Below are 21,291 nucleotides of genomic sequence, written 5' to 3' on the forward strand. Positions count from 1 at the left end.
CCCCGTAGTGCCTAAATAAAAGGGCTATTTTCAGCCAAGCTGGGTCATCCACCACTACTCCGGAAGGGTCACATGCAGGGAAAGACCCTCTCTCTCTCGTCTTGTTGTCACACAGTGTGTCCCTTCTCTAATATCTGACATCACCGGCAAAGGAGAGTTCCACTAAAGCCTGTGTGTGTGTTTTTCCTTGTCCTGTCGCGTGCACCCTCAAACGCCCCCAACTTTCCCATGAAGCAGCTACTGTTAGTGACCAGGGCCCTTCGGCGTGAATCACCCAAACATCACTGATTGAATAATAGAGGCACAACTGTTTGGCAAGCCCACGTTGCCAAGCTCTCATAGGGCTCCATTTTCGTCCCCTTTGCCCTTTTTTACTATTTTGAAAAACATTTTTGAATAGTTAAAATAAGCCAATCTACAAGCTCACAACGTGTTGATGTAGATCGGCTAGTTCAATTATTCAAAAGAATATTTTCAAAAATAGTAAAAAGTAGTAGTAGTTTAGGGATAAGGGGTTTAGCATGGACAAAGATATAGCCCTATAGTCTCCAGAGCACAGGACAGCTGCTCTGTATGAACTGAGCATCCACTTTTACTGCTGACATGCAATGTCTCATATGGACCCACTGAGTTATAGATCCACTGTCTGCACCGTGGCCATCCGATACTGACTGGCTTAACCACTACAACCCAATGGCGTTGTTTGTAGATCATCAAATATTCATTTTTGTGCCGAATCTTAGCCCATATCTTGCCCAGAATAGGGACACTAGAGTTAAAATGTTTAAATTGTATTGTATTGTGTTGCATAACCATGAATCGTATAGGCAGTGAAAGACTATAGTGCGTTTGGGGCAATTAGACATGTATGAGTTCATGCTCTATACTATAGGAATGGTGGCATCACCCGCCTGGCCCTTCTATGTGTTTATGTACTGTACTGTACATACTGTATATAAATATGAACTGGCAGATGACATAACCTTTGTCTATAAACACCAAATTTGCCAAACACATTTGATTTTTTTTCTTTGTTTACATAAATGGGTAACATGCCATTGTTCTGACCGCTCATTAGTCCGACCCATTACTAACCCTATCCCAAACCATAACCATGACCATAACCGCACGCGGAAGCCACAGGGTGAGACCTAAATGGCCCACGTAGTCGGACTAAATTGGATGTCGAACGAATGCGCAGTCCCCCTACATAAAGTGCAGAGGGGCCCCCAGGTTCCAAGAGCAATGGTGACTATTTAAAGTAACTCCCATAAGCAAAAGCAGCTCTTTCCTTCAAAACAACACATTGTGGACCATTAAACTTACCGCACCAGCTGTAGACCAGTCTGAGTCTACTGTAAGACATGTTGGACTTCACTCCCCCCCCCCCCCCCCCCAGGGCTATTTGGCTTATTATGCCCATCGCTCTTTCTCAAACCACCTGCTACCCTGTGTTGACAGCAACTTTAGATTTCAGTTTATTTTAGTCATAGTCTCTTGAATAGTTTTCCTTTAGTTTTAGCAGGTGCAGTGCTGTATACTAAATCTACAGTTGATTTAGTCGACTAAAATGTATTTTGGCGGACCTTGATGCCGGCGTCGTAATGACTGATTTTACACTCGCTAAAAATAGCAGATCTACAAGCCCACAACGTGACGCTTTGTGAGCTTTTAGATCTGCTCTTTTCAGCATGCAACCATGTGTCAAATGACTTGTCTTTTTACTTATACTGGATCTCTTGTCCACTAGTCCCTTGACTCCCTTCCTAACATTTTAGTCTAGTTTTTATTTGTTGACAAAATTGTCACTATATTTAGTCTCAGTTTCATAGCTTAGTTTTCATATAGTTTCCATTTAGTTTTCGTCAGTGAAAAAAGGTAGTCGACGAACATTTTTCGTCATAGTTTTTTAGTCCACGAAATCAACAGTGCTGCTACCCTGCACAAAGACCTGTCTGTGTCTACGAGTCCATAATTTTGTCCCCCCCAACCACCCCCCCCCCCCCCCCCCCCCCCTTCTCTCTCTCTCTCTCTCTCTCCATCTTTCTATTCTCTGCAGGGTGAGCTAGGTCCGAGCGGAAGCCCAGGTGCCAAAGGTTATCCTGGCAGGCAGGTGCAGTAAATCCTCAGATGCTGTGCTGTGATTGGTGCAGTAGGCAGGGACCGGGTAGTGGACTAGTCTAGCCTGCGTGGCTGCTGTGTTCACCAACTAGATCATATACTATATAACACTATAATACTATATCATTCATGAAGAAGTTTTGTTTATTGTGTCGCATTCCTTCACGGTGAATGAAAGAAATCCCCAAAACAAAGACTTAACACATTTTGACCTGAGATCAGATTCTAAAAATGTCTTCTACATCCTGACAGTTTTCTGAAAAAGCTATGTTTCTATGTCAGTCGTTCTTCGATTTAAAAAAAATAGCAGACCTATAAGCTCGTAGCGCGCCACTCGGTGGCGCGCTATGAGCTTGTAGATCTGCTATTTTTCAATAGCTAAAGCATAACATAATGCTAACACCAGAATGGGTTAATGAATTGAATAACGTAGCGGTCCAAGATTAAGCGCAGCAAAACGCTATAAATCTCATTTTATAAACTCCAGAACAAGTCTCTTGTAGCTTATGTTATGCATAATATAGACATGATGCAAATTCCACCGGTTTGTATTTATTGCGACCGTAGGTCGCAGATAGATTACTATGAAAACCTGCAAAACATGTCCGTCTGTCGTTCCGTCCGTCACGCCACCATATATGGCGGCCAGTCCCTCACGCCTCGTGTCATGTCACACCACCATATATGTCCGTCAGTCCCTCACGCCTCGTGACACTTCACGCCACCATATATGGCCGCCAGTCCCTCACGCCTCGTGTCACGTCACCATATATGGCTGTCAGTCCATATATAGCCGTCTCCATATATGAAGATCACAACAGCAACTCGACATCTGACCTCAAACCTCAAACCCTTAGATCTCCATATATGGAGCTGACCTGTTCTGACATTCCACATGTTGATCCTACCCCACCCGTCCTTCCTCTTCGATGTCTCCCTTTTGACTGATACCTGTCCATTCAAACTCTAGACAGGCCCGCCCCAAAGTTATTAGTGCAGCCGGCGAAACCTCATCAAACCCTGTACACTCAAGACACTGCCCCCGCTGCCACCCTTAGATCTCCATATATGGATCTGACCTGTTCTGACATTCCATATGTTGATCTGACCTCATCAAACCCTGTACACTCAAGACACGCTCCATATATGGCCAGTACAGAATTCATTCCATATGTTGATCTGACCCCCCCATGCCAAAGCGCCAGCGCTCGCCCAGCAGTCTGCCGTCACCCAGACAGATGCGTGCATGCTTCTCGCCCTCAGGGCGTCTTACTGGTTTATAGGCTAATATTTGCAACAACGATTAATCCAAAAGACGGATTAATCCTAAGTAACCAATAACGGCAAAGCTCTGGTACGTATGGATGAAATCTGTCCTTTGTCCATTATTCCATTTGATTTACAAATCTGGTAGTGGGACAGTGGAGGGAATCAATCACCCCAGCAATCAATAAAGCTCTGATGAAAAATGTAGGATTTTTTATTTCGGAAGTTTTATTCGCACTTGGTCGTGATGTTGAACTGGTACCGACCGTTTTGTTTATATATAACTCTATGGTACCGCCGACGCACTGTTAGCTTGAAGATCTGTCCATTTGAAACAACGTGTGATGATTATTTATCTATCCCTTGTACGGTGGTTGGGGGCTGTTATTATTGTACCTTATTTGTCAGACTGGGACTCTGACTGGCAACCTGACGCGAGCTCGCCCCCCCAAACCGCTACAGCGGTACCATACACATCATCACGTTAGTTTACGGTTACCATTCATGAAACCGGGCGAAACGCTTGGGAATGAGCGAGTCCCTGTGATTCTGAGGCAAACATGAGCATGAGCCTGTTTATACAGGAAGTATTTTAAATAGTAAAGCTTGTGTGAAAATGTGGCGTTTTGGAAGTAGAGAGGACATGGACTGCATAACCTGACACTTCGATTATACTGTGAGAGTTGTTTTGGAGTTTATACACGTGAAGGAATGTGACACAAGGAAACAAATCTCCATGAATTTCAAGGGTGAGCAATCGATAGGTGAAATGTACTATTCATTTAACAAGACAAACTGAATTTTGCACAGTTTGTAGTGAATTTGTAAATTAGATTTCAGTCAAAATAAACACATTTTGTTAAAGGTGACCTTGTGAGAGATTTCCATAACTATCAAACTTCTACCACTCTCCCAACAAGGCATCCCAGCTTGATCATGGGGCGATATTACGTTATGAGCTTTTATTCAGTACTACTTGTCAACCAGTAGGTGCAGCTGTGGCTGAAACTTTAAAGGTTCTATTAATCAAATGAAATGTTAATGCCATTTGTGAGATTGTGGACGTGATGCAATACCTTGTTTTAAACATACAACCGGAGATGACGTCTTATATCTGCGCTAAATAGTAATTTGTCATGAGCTACTTCTAATGTAGTTGAAAGGTGAAAGTGTCCCATACATGTATTATATAGTGGTTGTAGAAACAGTGTTTCAGTTTGTTTATCATCCACATCACCAATGTTAAACCACTGAACTGCTGTTTCTGTTTTTTGTTTTGTGTTGTTTTTTCCAGGGTTTACCAGGGCCAGTAGGACCCATGGGGCCCAAAGGTGCTCGGGTAGGTGAACTGACTTTCTTCCCTTCTAGTTTGCAGTGTTGATTTTGACAGCAAATTTTCATTTTGTTTCCATTTAGTTTCCGTCGATGAAAAAAGGTAGTCGACAGACATTTTTCGTCATAGTTTTAGTCGACAAAATCAACACTGCTGATCTGTTGACCTCCCGTGTGACTTAACGCCTGCTTTATACTTTGTCCTACGATGGTGTTTCCCGCCAGAAATGGCCCATCTATAAGCACATTGCGCGCTAGATGCGAGACCATCGTATGACGAAGCATGAATTATGTGTAAACATGTCTTTTAAATATGAGTTCTAGCTCATACTATATAAAATACTATAAACAAGTTTATACATACTATACTATCCTCGGCTCTATTCATCACTACACTACACAAAATCTACGTATTTTTCAGTTATCTTGTTGCATACTGGCCAAAGGCATGCTCACGTATACATGTGTGTACAGTGTACACGTACACACATACAGTACACACTGGTACGCATACTGTACACAATACAGCACTTTGTCCTTTACGCACATAATGTATTTTCATAAACACTTTTAATAAGACGCCGTTGCCACCTGCATAAACACACACAGACACATTTACTAGAAAGACATGTATACACGCATTCCATCGGCGCGCGTAACTACTATTAGAATGCTAAACTTAGGACCCCGGCAGCACCGTGTAAACACTTGTGTCACTGTATACAGCCTGTAAGTGAAAAAACTGTAACTGTTGACACGCCTTCGCATACAAACACACACCCTTTAGGCACACAAACACACACACACACACACACACACACACACACACACACACACACACACACACACACACACGCACGCACACTGGCACAAACAGTGATTTTTATGTTGCGTTCCAATAAAGATTCTTTATCAGTGCCCCCGCTTGCTGCACCAAACCCTTCCCTGCCCCCACATGCTGGAATTTCCTGTTTAAGCTCTGTATGAGGCCCCGCTAGTCCTCTCTCTCTCTCTCTCTCTCTCTCTCTCTCTCTCTCTCTCTCTCTCACCCCCTCTCCCTCCTGTCTCTGTCAGCCACAAAGCTTCCTGTCCATAGCAACTGTTCTCATCTCTTCTCCAGTGATTGTTGTGCTTAGAGCAAAGCGTCTCATCGGAGGCCCACCACAGACCCACTCTCACCATATAGCCCACTGTGTGTGTATTTGTTGTTGTTTTTTGCTGTGCTTGTTGTTCTCGTTGTTGTCGTTTCCAGCTGTGTATCCGTGCGCCCACAGTCCAGTGAGATGTCTTTGCCCTCTTCAGAGATCCCTGGTGTGAGGGTATGTGCCCTTGGACTACATCGTGGAAGCCCGCACCATGCAGTCCATGGGCATATACACTTTCTCCATGGAAGCCCACCCCCATCATCCACGCTGGACGCACCGCACCGCACCCCCCCATCCATCCTCGCTGGACACACACCCTTTGAGATCGCCATGAATACCAATGGGATTGTGCCCAGAGATAGTGGCTTAGGCTATGTTCAGACTGGCAGCCCAAATCAGATTTTTCGGCTTATCCAGAATGTAATCAGTTTGGTTTTGTCAAGTGAGAAAGTGTCTCGGTCTTCACACTCTTGACACTGATTTGTCGTATGGCGGTGTCGCTTGGCGAAAACAGCAGATCTAAAAGCTCTACGATGGGAGCTTGGCTCTTTCTGGCAAGCGACACCATTGTGTGGCTGAGTGTACTATGTGCGTTAAGCATTACCGCTTTACCACAGCAGAGAGGTGGACGATGTCTGAATAGACTAATATGATCTGATAAGTGGTGGACGGTCATAATGATCAGATCTCAGAAACAAATCAGGTTTGCCTGCAGTCTGAACAAAGCCTTAGTAAACTCTTAGGCCTGGAATTGAGTCATGTTCATCCACTGTCTCTCTTCTCTCTCTCTCTCTCTCTCTGCTTCCCATCCTTCTGTGTCAATATATAAATCATCACAAAGAGAATGGAACCTCCTCTGCTGTCCAATTAGATTGTACTTCTTGCATTTCATGTTCCCTTTCTCTCATTTGTCTTTTTATCACCTTCCCCCCCCCACAGGGTTTCATTGGAATCCCAGGGCTTTTTGGCCTACCTGGACCTGATGGTGAAAGAGTGAGTGACTATACTTAATACGTCATACCTATCAGGATATCTGTCTTGAGACGCCACTGCTGTGTAAGGTGTCGAGTCTTAAAGGGGAGTCCCCTGAAGTGTTTGAACTGCCTGAACTCCTCAACGCTTCCTGCCTGTAAAACATGCAGCCATTACCCTACTTCTGACTAGTGCCAGAGGAGTTACGTCAGTGTGAGGCAGGCTGTACCCAGAGGACCTTTCCCAGCCAGCGAGCTAGATGGCTCATATACAGCAGGGATTCTCAGATGTTTTCATTTCAAGGAACCCAGCTTGGCAGGCATTAGGCCATACGGACCCTTTACGGGTTCATTTGGTTCCATTTGTACACTCTCAGAGTTACAGAACCTGTAAGGGTCTACTTGGTCCCTAACTTATTATTTAGCTGGGGACCCCCTGGAACCCCTTTGAGGACCCCTGAGGGGTCCCCGGAACTGCACTTTGAGAACCACTGTCATACAGTACCTCGGCCAGCTAGATTCAATTCAAATTGGCTTTATTGGCATGATCTAACATGCGCTCACGTTGCCAAAGCAAACATGAACGAAAACAAACGTAAATCTTGAAGAAGACTATTAAATGTGTAGTATGTACAAAAACAATATTAAAAATAAAAATAATACGTGCAGCAGTACCCACACAGTTAGGCTACATTTGTCAAACAGTATACCCTGGCTGCATGCAAGAGCCAGAGTCTCTCTCTCTTCCAGGGGAAATGGGTGTTTGTTTAACAGATATGTGAAAAAAGCAATAAACCTCTCAGAATGAGAGAATGTTGGATAGGCTGCCATCAGATGGTTCTCCCATCTGTTAAAGCGAGAGCCAACAAAGGCTGAAGGTTCTGAGTTTTTAATGGTGTGTGCTGTTGTTGTTGTTTTATTTTCATTCATTTTGTTATGTGGTGGAGAAGTGCGTGACGATTTGGATGACTTGGATGACATAAGATCCCTCTGTCTGCCTTTCTCTTTCCCTGTCTCTTCCCCCTGTTTGCTGTCTTCTTCTCTTTTTTTTTGTTGCCATGTCTGCATTCTGCTCTCTCTCTCTTTGTCTATCATTTCATTTTCATGTTCTCTCTCTTTGTCTATCATTTCATTTTCATGTTCTCCCTCTTTGTCTATCATTTCATTTTCATGTTCTCCCTCTTTGTCTATCATTTCATTTCCATTCTCTTCTCTTTGTCTATCATTTCATTTTCAGGGCATTGCCGGAGAACCAGGGAAGAGGGGCACGATGGGTAGGCCGGTAAAGTTTTGTCTCAACATACTTTATAGATAATCCTTTTCTACTATAATGAATTGTCCTTTGTGCGTGCGTGCGTGCGTGCGTGCGTGCGTGCGTGCGCGCGTGCGTGCGTGCATGGTTTTTGAGGGGTGCTAGACCCGCCAATGCATGGCTTTTGAAGATTTCGTCATATGCTATCCAAGTCTATGGGCTTTTTATTGTTTGTTTACAGCAGTTATGATGCAAACCATTTGCCAGCCAAGTCTATGGATTTTGAGGATATACAATGTTTGTTTGGAGCATCAAAATTATTATAGGTAGCAGGTTACTTGCACGTCTTACATACAGGTTATGCACTGTATACACTGTATACAGTGCATAACCTGTATGTAAGACGTGCAAGTTCCTAACTTTATTCTAATTTGAGGGGATAGCACAAACATTGCTCCAAACAAACATTGTATATCCTCAAAGTTTTTGTTTTCTGAGCTCAATTGCACCCACAAAACCTGAACTTTTAACATTCAGTAGATTTTCTGTGGTCTGGGGGGTTTCTGGCTCAAACAAGTGCTCTGATTTGCCTGTGGACCGTGAGGTAAGAGTCCACAAAAAAATCCACAAACATAAGAATTTGCCCAGCAGATGTCAGTGTTGAGGGATTTTGCTTGTTTTCATTGCAGCTCAAAAGGCTTTAGAACACACAGAGAAAACCCCAGGCCACAGAAAATCCACTGCATGTTCAAAGTTCAGGTTGTGTGGGTGGGTGTAATTGAGGTCATAAAAGCTAAAAGAAAAACGGAAAAATAAGAATAATTGAAAATGAACGTCATGAAACCTTTAAGTTCTAATGCCATCGTTGGCACCCTTATCCAGTCTCTCTATGGTGTACGTAATGGAAGGGTTCATTGTAGGTCCTGCTATAGCTGCCTATGTTGACATGTGGGATGTAACCAGAGCCATAGTCAGGTCCTGTTCTGTGTGCTAGACGGCAGTGGTGGAAAGTAGCTAAGTACATTTTGCTTAAGTACTGTAAGTGCATTTTTGAGGTATTTGTACTTTACTTGAGTAATTCCAATTTCCAATACTTTTACTTCTACTCCACTACTGTACATCTCACAGGAATATATTAGCATTCAGTATATTCAGTATTTGAAAACTTTAGTTTTTAGTTACTTTTTAGATTATTATTACGAAACATATTCATTAAGCACTTCAGCCCTGTATACATTTTGGCCATTTGAAAAGTCTTCCAATATGGCCAAAATGATGGCGTAAGCTTCTGTTTACCTCCACACTAGCTCACAGTGGTAACAGCAGTATAGTGTGGTTGACCTCATAGCATTCGTGAGGTCTTTTCTTTCAAGCCCAGGGGCAGCTGATAGCTGCAGGCACCAGGGAAATCATCATACTTATCCCAGGACCTGTCTTCTGAAGACTCCTCCTTCCCTCTCGTCCTCCAGGACACAGAGAAGATGACAGACAAAGACAAACAAAGCTGCCTCCACAGCCAGACACTTCACAATATAAACATCTAAAACCTTATCAGCTTGAGACCCAAAATAATTCTGTGTTGTCTAATGAGACTGTTTTAGCTCTGTAGAGGCTGAACCATCTAGAAGAGTGGTGTATTGTGCATGTGTGTGCACGTCCTACCCAACACTAGGATCTAATATGTCTCAATGGAAGCGTATGGAGACCACCTCCATACGCAGATGTGCTAGTTATTTAGAGGTTATGCGCGTGACATCATCATCATACCTGGAAGTTATGCGGGCATAAAACGACTTTCTGGCCTTGACAGCCCATACATCCAAAAAGAAAAGTCCTATCTGATTGCATTAAATGACGTTAAACTCACTTTGCCACTTGATTTGCTACTCACTTCTTAATCCTCTATAGATTTAACATACTTATTGCTACGGATTGTTTAAAATTAAATGAAGGGAGAATAAAAAATAATTAAAATAAGCAGTCCTTATAACCTTTAGCAGAATACAATTTACAATGTAGGCATTTAGATTTAGAAGATGCTCTTAAAGTGGGGGTGCAATGGCGTTTTCGGTCATTTTATTTTGAAGTTTCAGTCCTAACTGTTCATAGTCAGACTAAATACAACCATTTACTGTCCACACCCAGTGCTGCTACTACATTACCGCTAATTAATGCTCATAACAGAACAATTATTTACCAAATGTGTACATATTTCAAATGACTTGATGTGTACAATTATATTTCACACAGTGAAATGTGTGTAATTTCTGTGCACAGCTGGGCCTGTGTAGTACAAGTGTGAGATCTTGTGCCCAGTAAATGTTGCGAGATTTTCTGGCTTGCAGAATATTGACAACTTGACAATTTATAAGAACGCTATTCACTTTTGTGCTGTAAGGGTACGTGCGGTCACACCAACTTTGATTCTGTTTAGTTTGTTTGTTTGTTTTTAGTTTAGCAGAATCTTCTGTGTCATACTAAGGCAGAATCAAAGTTTGGTGTGACTGCACCCTATGGAATTGCATTTTATTAAAACATAACATTTTATTAAAACATAAAAACACTCATGCAATAAACCTCACAGTTCAAACTACTGGAGGCTGATTCAACTGTAATACAACAGAATATCCATTCTGCCGAACTGTTCAACTTCTTCAACTTTACACAAGTTTTCAGGTGTAAAAGAGTGTGTGGAAAAATATATACATATAATAATAATACAACTATTGACTCTTGCAAGTAAAGACAGCACATACTGTACTTTAGCAGCAGTGTGACTGTGGTAATGGAGTATAAGAAGTATAAAGTAAGTAGCCTGCCTATCTCCTGTTTCGTGAGGGCGGCTTGATGTACAAGTACACCCCCGCGGCATGACTAGACAGTGTAACTTGATGTACAAGTACACCCCCACGGCATGACTAGACAGTGTAACTTGATGTACAAGTACACCCCCGTGGCATGACTAGACAGTGTAACTTGATGTACAAGTACACCCCCGCGGCATGACTAGACAGTGTAACTTGATGTACAAGTACACCCCCGCGGCATGACTAGACAGTGTAACTTGATGTACAAGTACACCCCCGCGGCATGACTAGACAGTGTAACTTGCCCCCAATCCAACTGATTGGTTGATTGGCAAACAGTATTCACACAGTCATGTACACATGAAGTTAAACACAGTGGTGGTGAAAGTACTCAAATGCTTCACGTAAAAGCATAAAGTGAAAGTATAAATTCTGCAATAATGTAGATGTACTCCGTTACAAGTAGAAGTCCAGTATTCAAAATGTACTCAAGTAAAAGTGTCGGCATCAAAATGTACTGAAAGTACTAAAAGTAAATGTACTCATTATTGCCGAATGTGACCTCGAGTTCAAAATGTGTACAACATTTTTTTTAAATTGCTCACAATGCCTACAAGCTCACAATGCGTCGCATCGCTTTGTAGATCGGCTATTTTACGAATGGCCAAAATGCATATATATAGGGCTGACGTGGTTAATGTATGTTTTCTAATCAAAATTTAAATCTCCAAAGTAACTAGTAACTAAAGTTTTCAAATTGTTGTAGTTGATTCAAAGTAAAACTTTTGGCTCTGAGATGTGGTGGAGTAGAAGTAAAAGTACAGAACATTTGACATACTCAAGTAAAGTACAAAATACCTAAAAACTGTACAGTACTTAAGTAAATGTACTTCCACCACTGGTTACAGAAGAATGAAACAGTGTTTTTAAGTGTCTCTGGGGCAGGTGTGTGTGTATGGGAGGGGGGGGGGTCTAGCTGTCCCAGGACAGTGGGGAATTGGATATAAAAGCCACTATGTCTCTTTTCAGGGGTTTCCAGGTGACTTCGGGGAGAGAGGACCTCCTGGACCAGATGGGGACCCAGTATGTCACACACACACGCGCACGTGCGAGAGCACACACACACACACACACACACACACACACACACACACACACACACACACACACACACACACACACACACACACACACACACACACACACACGTCACGCATGCTCACAGATGTTTACAGGCTCGCAGAGATTTATGGAGTTTAACAATGACTGACACGATGTTGCTGCACCAGAGCAAAATAATTCTATGTGTAAATGCTGCAGGCCTTCCTATTTGTTCAATCAGGATATACGTTTTTTTATTTTATTTTATTCCTTTCCTGAATGTTTCATGTTATTCCGTGATGCCCTTTACACCTAAGGTTGCTAACGGACAAACGATCTCTTAGATGTAAAAATAACATCTAACAAAAAATATAAAGACGTATTTATGGAATGCAAAGGACAATTAGTTATACAGAGTGATTATACAAATTGTTTCTTAGATTACGCACTTGCCTTCGACACGATGCATCATCGTTTTTTAGTTGAATATTTGTCGTGCGTTGCCTGATGATCGATGATATGACGTTTAAAAAAAAAAAACATACAATACAATGCAAAACCATACAATGCAATATATTCGGCTTCCAATGAAGCTTAAGGCCTCAATGGGAGAAACGAAATGTGACTGTGCCCATTTACATCATCGCTCTTAGGAAATACTCTACATTGGAAACTTGAAACGATGCAGAATTTTGTGGGCCTGGCGGTAATTTGTGGCATGCTCGGTAAACATGCTCCAGAGAAGAGAGACACTCCCCTGATGTTTTACACACTGGGAATTTCCTACACGGGCAATTCTGCTGCTGGGAAACACATCTGTGAGTCAACTTGGTTCATAGTAAATCCTCAGTGTTTAATTGTACTCTGAGAGTGTACAGATGTAACCAAATGGACCCGTAAGGGTCCAATACGGGGCCGTTTAGTTACATTTGTACGCTCTTAAAGTTACAAATGGATAAATGAGTGCTGAGGATTTTACTGTGTTGGCTCTGTTCTTCAGTTGTGTTTGAAGTTTTTTTAAGACTGCCAGACCAGCTTTACTGCTGAAGTGTAATTGGCGTGGTGTTTCAAAACCTGCAGAATAAAGAGTAACGTTATTTGGCCATGCCTCAGACCGTTTACAATTGAACCCTCGTGAAATTGGCCACACAAATATGCACGCACGCACGCACGCACGCACGCACGCACGCACGCACGCACGTCTCAATACTAGGCCAACAGATCTGTTAGCTTGTTAGCCCATTGATGATTCGGTAAACTTAAATTAAAAACTAAATTTCAATCCCAGCGTGTCATTAAGGAACAGTTGAATGTTTTTTAAATGAAGCAACAGACATCAACAAGTGGACTCATCTAAACGTGTTTCAGAGTTCAGTGATTGAGGCTCATGAATCCAAACTATGCACACAGTAACTGCCTCTGCAAGGCAAGCTACTGTAATATAGTCTTTCTTGCTAGTCCAGAGTTCAGGTTCGTGCAAAATGTATCACACACACCACTGAATAACACTGCGTATATGATTTAACAATTTTAGTTTAGTTTGAGACCGCCCCTGTTGCTGCTCTCTCTCTCTCTCTCTCTCTCTCTCTCTCTCTCTCTCTCTCTCTCTCTCTCTCTCTCTCTCTCTCTCTCTCTCTTGTTCTCTCTCCCTCTATTTGTCTCTCTCACTCTGACTCTCTCACACAGACACATTTTATGTCTGCTGGTGGGCACACAGCAGGACAGTGGGCTCAAGTCCCCTCCCACCTGCACCACACACACACACACACACACACACACACACACACACACACACACACACACACACACACACACACACACACACACACACACACACACACACACACACACACACACACACACACACGCGCACACACAGCCCCCTCTTATAAGCTCGGATGAACACTGAACCACTCTTCTGTCCATGTTTGTTTAAAAAAGAGCCAATAACTCTAGCAAGTCCTTCCTCTCTTCATCTCTCTCCTAGGGTGAGCTCGGAGCCCCTGGTCCTAGCGGAGTTCTTGGACTTATTGTGAGTATAGGAGAGTTTCTGTGTTAAATATGCTGGGTGGTGGTGGTTGTAACCCCTGTGCTGCTCCATGTTTTAAAGCGGTGGTTTTCAACCAGTGGTCCTTGAGGGGGTTCCAGGTGGTCCCCAGTTAAATGATAGAGTTGGTAACCAAATGGACCCTTATTAGATCTTTAACTCTTCCGAGCATACATTTAAACAAAATGGACCCTTATGGGTCCATTTAGTTTCATTTGACGGTCTCAAGAGTAAATTCTTGTTAAACAACTGCATTACTTAACATCTGCATTACTTAACAATTAGAGAATGTAGAAGAATTGTTATGTTGATCAACGTTTGCATGCCTGTTATCTCTCCTATGGTACCAACGTCAATTACGACAACAAAATATTCTACGTTTTGAGAGGATAAATCTCATCAAATGGTCTGTGGCTCAAATGCCAAATGTATAAAGGACTTTGATATGAAAAGCGTTGAAAACCACTGTTTTAAAGCATCTCATTGTAATATACATTTAACCCAAACATTCACACACAGGGATCATTCTAAGACAATTACTCACAAAATATTACTACGTATTGCTTAACCTTGTCATCCCTATTTTGGACATTTTTGTCTTTAAAAGTTGCAACTATTCGGCTATTTTTCGAATAGCCGAAGTATAAAATATAGGGCTTGACTGGTTAAACTGGGTAGGAAATTAACTCTGGCAACTATATTCTGATCAGCTTAAAGTGTAAATGCTAAATGTTTCTGCCGTGCTGCTAATCAAAGTCCCATGGCTTATTTCTACCCTGAAAATGTGAAAACTTGGCTGCAAAAGCAGAGGATGTGTTTTGAAACATGTCCATCAGGGAGGATGAGGACATCCACTTCCTGCCTGCAGACAGAGAAGCTGCTCAAGAAGTCCCTCCCGCTTCATCACTTGACAGCGTTCTATAAATTATCTCGCGAGCGTCAATCAGCAGTGCTTAACGAGGAGATGGCGGGTGTCTTTCTAGAATGTCTCTCTAATTGCTCAGCCCAGCAACCGCATAATGGCATCTGATTATAACGTGTCGCTGTTTTCTCCCGTCATGTCCCATCTTTCCCCATCATCCCGGACCACTCCTTCCTCTATTCTCGGCCACCAGTGGTGGTGGCAGGCCTGTAATTGGGACCTGATTGCAGCTGTGCTCTCTCTGGGTTCCCTCCATGTCCACTGTGTCGGGACTTGGGATAGAGAACAACAGCACTGAGCCGTATTCCAGGGATAAAAATATATGAGCTACTAGCTACAGTAGAGGGACGGACATGCCTCGACCTAGAGTCTGTGCACAGTTCAGTGGTCTGATGTGCTCTGTATGTCTTCAGTGACAGCCTGGCTACAGTGTCATACTGTCGTAGGCAGGTAGGCAGGCAGGCACGCAGGCACGCAGGCACGCAGGCAGGCAGGCAGGCAGGCGGGCAGGCGGGCGGGCGGGCGGGAGGCAGGCTGGCAGGCTGGCAGGCTGGCAGGCAGGCAGGCAGGCAGGCAGACAGACAGACAGACAGACAGACAGACAGACAGACAGACAGACAGACCATGCATATTGGTCAGTGGTCAAGATTGGTTTAAAACTTGTTTGCTTACTCAACAACAAGAATAACAACAGTTACTTCACACATTCTGCCCAATAAATAAATTCATCAAGACTCGTTGGTGTTAGTCTGGTTTTACAGTAGATAGAGATGACTGTTGTTTGGTTTCCCAGTATTCTCTCTCATGTACTAACAACACTATTCTAAAAGCGAACAGCCCATAGAGGTCGCCACTGGCACTAGCGGAGAAGTCACAGGGTCACCAAAATCTGTTAAAGGTGATATTTTAACCTGAAGGTGGTGCTAGAAATCAGAGCATAGGTCATGGGAGTCACTTGAATAGTTTAATTTCATTTTTTCAGTGAGCATGAACGCACTCAGCAAGTTCCCTAATGGTGGCACTACAGGAATGGCCATCCAGTTTAATCCAGTCTTAACCACTTAAGACCTATATACAGTACAACAATAACACATCTACAGGCTCACATGCAGAGCATGTAGCTCTGCTATTGTTGCTATCTCTGACATTTCGTTTTACAATTTAATTCATTGTTTACGTTTTTTCTTTTGAAAAGTTTTTTTTATTTTTTTATTTTTTTTTAACTTTAATCTATAATTACATAGCCATATAGGGCTGGCAGGCTGAAAGTGATTTAAAGCTAAAATGTATTTTTTTGCATTGACAGCATGCTCTTTGAGGATATAAAAATGCGCGCATTATTGCATATTATATGCCTTTTCACTGAGCCTACTCCCTGTAACTCCTTACTTTCCTACTCCGTGCTACGGCTGTCAGTGATGCCATGTGTTACTGCGAGCGCTTAGGCATTCGATTCACGACAGATAATCTGTGCAACTGAATTGACTCCAGACACTTGGCTACCATAGCCATCTACTACTGTATCCACTCCTTAGTATAACCCATTCAAAACGGGAACCCCTTTTGGTGTTTTAAGCATTATGTTATACTTAAGCTAAAAAATAGCAGATCTACAAGCTCATAGCGCGGCACAGAGTGCCACGCTACAAGCTTGTAGATCTGCTATTTTTTTAAAATGTGGCGCAAATTCTTTCAGAGCGATCAAATCTTTGCATCTGGGGATTCCCTCTAACAACATATTTTCAGATGGGGGTCAGTGGCCAATTACATATCATTTTGGGGTATTTGACATGAAATAGTTTGAGCACCACTGGTATACTGTAAAAACTGTCATGATTTAGAAGATTGTTTTTTAATTTTGACGTCAGGCTTAAATGGGATAAATATTCATTATTCTGGACTGTATCCGATATGACAGCTGCGTGGATGAAATGCAAACATGGACTGAGAGTTGCTGTTTCTGTGTATGTGTGTGCGTGCGTGGCGAGTGCTTGCTCACGTGCGTGTGTGCAAGCTTGCGCTCAGCATCATGTTTGTGTGCATGCTTGCGAAGCATGTGTGCATGCGTGTCTGTGTGAAAGCACTGAGCCCAGTGCCGTGTTGATTTTGACAGCAACTTTTGATTTTAGTTAAATAGTCATAGTCTCTTGAATAGTTTTCATTTAGTCACAATTTAGTCACCTGGAATGTTTTAGTGTTAGTCTAGTTTTAGTCGACTAAATATCATAAGATTTTAGTTGGCAAATTCTACAGTTGATTTAGTCGACTAAAATGTATTTTGGCGGGCCTTGATGCCGTCGTAATGACTGATTTTACACTTGCTGAAAATAGCCGATCTACAAGCTTACTACGCGTCGCAGCAACCAAGTGTACAACTACTTATACTGGATCTCTTGTCCACTAGTCTTGTCCACTAGTCCCTTCCTAACATTCTATTCTATTATTTTTTATTTGTTGACACAATTGTCAATATATTTAGTCTTAGTTTTAGTCATCATAGCTTAGTTTTCATTTAGTTTCCATTTAGTTCTCGTCAGTGAAAAAAGGTAGTCGACAAACTTTTTTTTGTCATGGTATTATTAGTCAACACTGACCCAGTGTGTGTAGTTTGTGCACACGTGATTATATCTCAGAGAGATGTAACCTATTGTTGTTTATCTCCTCTCCTGGCATCAGGGTGATATGTAGTGTTGTTTATCTCCTCTCTTGGCATCAGGGTGATATGTAGTGTTGTTTATCTCCTCTCCTGGCATCAGGGTGATATGTAGTGTTGTTTATCTCCTCTCTTGGCATCAGGGTGATATGTAGTGTTGTTTATCTCCTCTCCTGGCATCAGGGTGATATGTAGTGTTGTTTATCTCCTCTCTTGGCATCAGGGTGATATGTAGTGTTGTTTATCTCCTCTCCTGGCATCAGGGTGATATGTAGTGTTGTTTATCTCCTCTCCTGGCATCAGGGTGATATGTAGTGTTGTTTATCTCCTCTCTTGGCATCAGGGTGATATGTAGTGTTGTTTATCTCCTCTCCTGGCATCAGGGTGATATGTAGTGTTGTTTATCTCCTCTCCTGGCATCAGGGTGATATGTAGTGTTGTTTATCTCCTCTCCTGGCATCAGGGTGATATGTAGTGTTGTTTATCTCCTCTCCTGGCATCAGGGTGATATGTAGTGTTGTTTATCTCCTCTCTTGGCATCAGGGTGATATGTAGTGTTGTTTATCTCCTCTCTTGGCATCAGGGTGATATGGGACCTGCTGGAGAGATGGGACGTCCAGGACCCAATGGACTGAAGGTATAACACGCACACGTGCATGTCTGTCCGCACACACACACTGTCACCTCCCATCACCTTGACTTGTATATGCATTATTCCAATGTACTGTAGTGGCAGTTTGCATGCTAATCAGTAATGTTCCAGGAACGTCATGTTCATGGCGGCATTATTTCTCTCCTTGGTCTGTTTATGTTATGCAGGAAGTGGGTGCTTTGATTACAAGTGTAATGCTTTATGGTGTCGTTCACTCACAGTTAACAGTTTTTGTATTGAGTTGTACTTGAAATGTACTGTAAACTGTTAATAAATCAATCAATCAATCAATTGATGAATCAGGCCTGTTTGGCTGCATCATGTGATCATCATGCGTGTACAGGTTGGGGGAGGGGCTGAAGTCAGAGAAACCTCCCCATGTCCATTTAGCTTCTTTTCAAAACAGGAAATCAACACAGGAACCTGCGTGACGAATGATTGGTTCAAAACAAGCTTGATTTGCAGCTCATTTTTCTAAACTATATGATCATCGGTTAATTGGGTGAATTAAATAACATTCACAGGACATGTTACATAGCGATTATTCACTTCCTGGGTCTTTGTCTCCGAGTGAAGCGGCTTTCAAACTGAGGTCGCCTTCACACCAGAAAGCTTTACTGCGATTAAAACGAATCCTGCTGCACATTGTCGGAAAGTGCGCTTCGTTTGGCAGGTGTGAAGCCTCATTCGAATCCTAATGCGCATCAAATAACCGCATTCTAATCCGCCCACAAAAGAAAACGGGGGTTTCGCTTCGCTTCCAATCGCATTTGATTTCGATTCGGTGCAGGTGGGAATGCAATCCGCAGCAAATAAAGGAAATTAAGCTAAACACAGTAAATAAGGAGACTGAAGCCCTCATTGAAATATGAGGACGAGTACATTAATCAATTGCTTAAGGAAACACATAAAAAACACTGTAGTGTACAGAATATTCAGTCCGTCTGTGCGTAAACATGGAGTGTTGTCACTGCTGTCACTGTGTAGGGAGGTTCGGATTAATTTTGTGCTGCTGTCTGCGCTGTGCCTCCACATGCCCAAAAGAACAGTGCGTGCACACACACACGCACGCACACACGCACGAACGCACGTTCTGGACAACCGGCGATCCGACGGACTCGACACCGGGCACTGCACTCCCTGTGGTGGTGTGGAACGCGTGGGTCAAATTTGAATTCGGTGGGGCGAACGGTTCTCGAGTTACGTGGATTACAGACGTACGTACACACACACGGAGTCTGCAGGTGCATTTATAAATAAATAGATCTATAGATAGAGAAAATACTTCCGTGACCCACGGGAATGAGCGAGTGACGTCAGGACTTCGGTACTCTATAGATTGTGCTTCAAGGTTACCTTGCAACATGGCTCAGTCCCTTTCTAACTCATGTCTGTCTGTTTCTTTTCTCTCAGGGGGTACCCGGAAACCCAGGAGAACCAGGACTGAAAGGTGATAAGGTGATCTGAATATTCCCGTTATTGGCCTGTTTTCTATTAGCATGATGTGACTGATATCTGTGGCTGGCCTGTAATACTGTGTACAGGCATACAGTACAACATGCTTGTATACTACATACTGTACAGTACTAGACTCGCGTACTAATATCACTGCGGTCTGCGTGGATATTAGTCTTGTCCCTCTCAGCATTAGATTTCTTTCCCCCCGCAAAGTCCCGCCCCATATTTGCATACTGGGCCCTGGTTGGTTATAGCCTGGTTCCATGACGAATCTGGTTGGCCTGTCACCACTTCGGCCTGGGGCAATATGCATCGCAAAGGCAGATGAAGGCTGGCTACGCGAGGCTAGTACAGTACAACATGCTTGTATACTGTACACAATACATAGTACAACATGCTTGCATACTGTACACATACTGTAGTACAACATGCTTGTATACTGTACACAATACATAGTACAACATGCTTGCATACTGTACACATACTGTAGTACAACATGCTTGCATACTGTACATAGAGTACAACATGCGTGTATATATACTGTACACGAGCTTCGCACTCCTGTTTCTTACTTCGGTTCTTTCAGAACGACGAGGGCACCAGGAAATAATTCCCCGTTCATTTTTCCCATAGGCGTTTCAAAAAGTATTTATTTAAAGACATTTAAGCCTCGGACAAAGCCAACAGCCGAGTTGACAAATCATGACAATGGGCCGAACAAATAATTAGAAAGATTATTTTTTTCTTCTTTCTAATTATTTGTTCGGCCCAAAAAAGATGTTTATTGTCATGATTTGGAAAAATGAATGGGGAATTATTTTGTCGTTCTTAAAGGAGGCGGGACTGTGACGCTCTATACTGTACATAGAGTACAACATGCTTGTATATGTTACACACACAGTACAACATGCTTACTGTACATGCGGTACAGCATGCTGGAACCTTGTCCTCCATTATGGGCAAGTCACTCAGGAAGTTTAATAAGTTACCCTTTACTTATTACTCCTTTTAAGAAATAACGATATTAAAATACCGCTAAAATGTTATATTCGTTCATTATAATGTACGTTTCAGATTGCAGCTTTTTAAACCATTCAGATAGCTCATCTGTCGGACATGAGGCGTGTGTGCGTGTGCGCGTGCGTGCGTGCGTGCGTGCGTGCGTGCGTGCGTGCGTGCGTTTCGTGCGTGCGCGCGCGCGCATGCGTGTGTGAGTGTGGTAATCACCATGAATCCGTTCCCTAAAGCCATACCACATGAAGCCGCTGGCTCATGACTGTGTCCATGATTTGTGATGGCAGGCAGTGTAATGGATCAGATTATGTGTATGTTAAAGGGTGGGAAGCTGTAATGAATATTGAATGTTGAAGATGCTTAATGGGATGAAGATCCATGGGTGCAGAGTTCACTTTCTCTAATGGTTTTCCTTTTCTCCATTTCCCTTCTTCTTCTGTCTGCTGTCCACCTTGTCTTCTGTCTGTCTGTCTGCTGTCCACCTTGTGTTCTGTCTGTCTGCTGTCCACCTTGTCTTCTGTCTGTCTGCTGTCCACCTTGTCTTCTTCTG

General features: G+C 42.8%; 1 protein-coding gene across 1 annotated transcript in view; it reads left to right on the forward strand.

Moving 5' to 3' along the window:
* LOC306940080 (uncharacterized protein) overlaps positions 1-21,291 on the forward strand; it is a 132,428-nt gene that overhangs the window by 60,945 nt on the left and 50,192 nt on the right. The window contains exons 9-16 of the mRNA XM_079525044.1: positions 2,060-2,113; positions 4,682-4,726; positions 6,804-6,857; positions 8,073-8,117; positions 11,924-11,977; positions 13,983-14,027; positions 18,201-18,254; positions 19,683-19,727. Of these exons, the coding sequence (XP_079381170.1) occupies positions 2,060-2,113; positions 4,682-4,726; positions 6,804-6,857; positions 8,073-8,117; positions 11,924-11,977; positions 13,983-14,027; positions 18,201-18,254; positions 19,683-19,727 (396 nt within the window). The remainder of the gene's footprint in view (positions 1-2,059; positions 2,114-4,681; positions 4,727-6,803; positions 6,858-8,072; positions 8,118-11,923; positions 11,978-13,982; positions 14,028-18,200; positions 18,255-19,682; positions 19,728-21,291) is intronic.

Source organism: Electrona antarctica (assembly GCF_951216825.1).
Source record: "Electrona antarctica genome assembly, chromosome: 16".
In the NCBI taxonomy this organism is placed as follows: domain Eukaryota; kingdom Metazoa; phylum Chordata; class Actinopteri; order Myctophiformes; family Myctophidae; genus Electrona; species Electrona antarctica.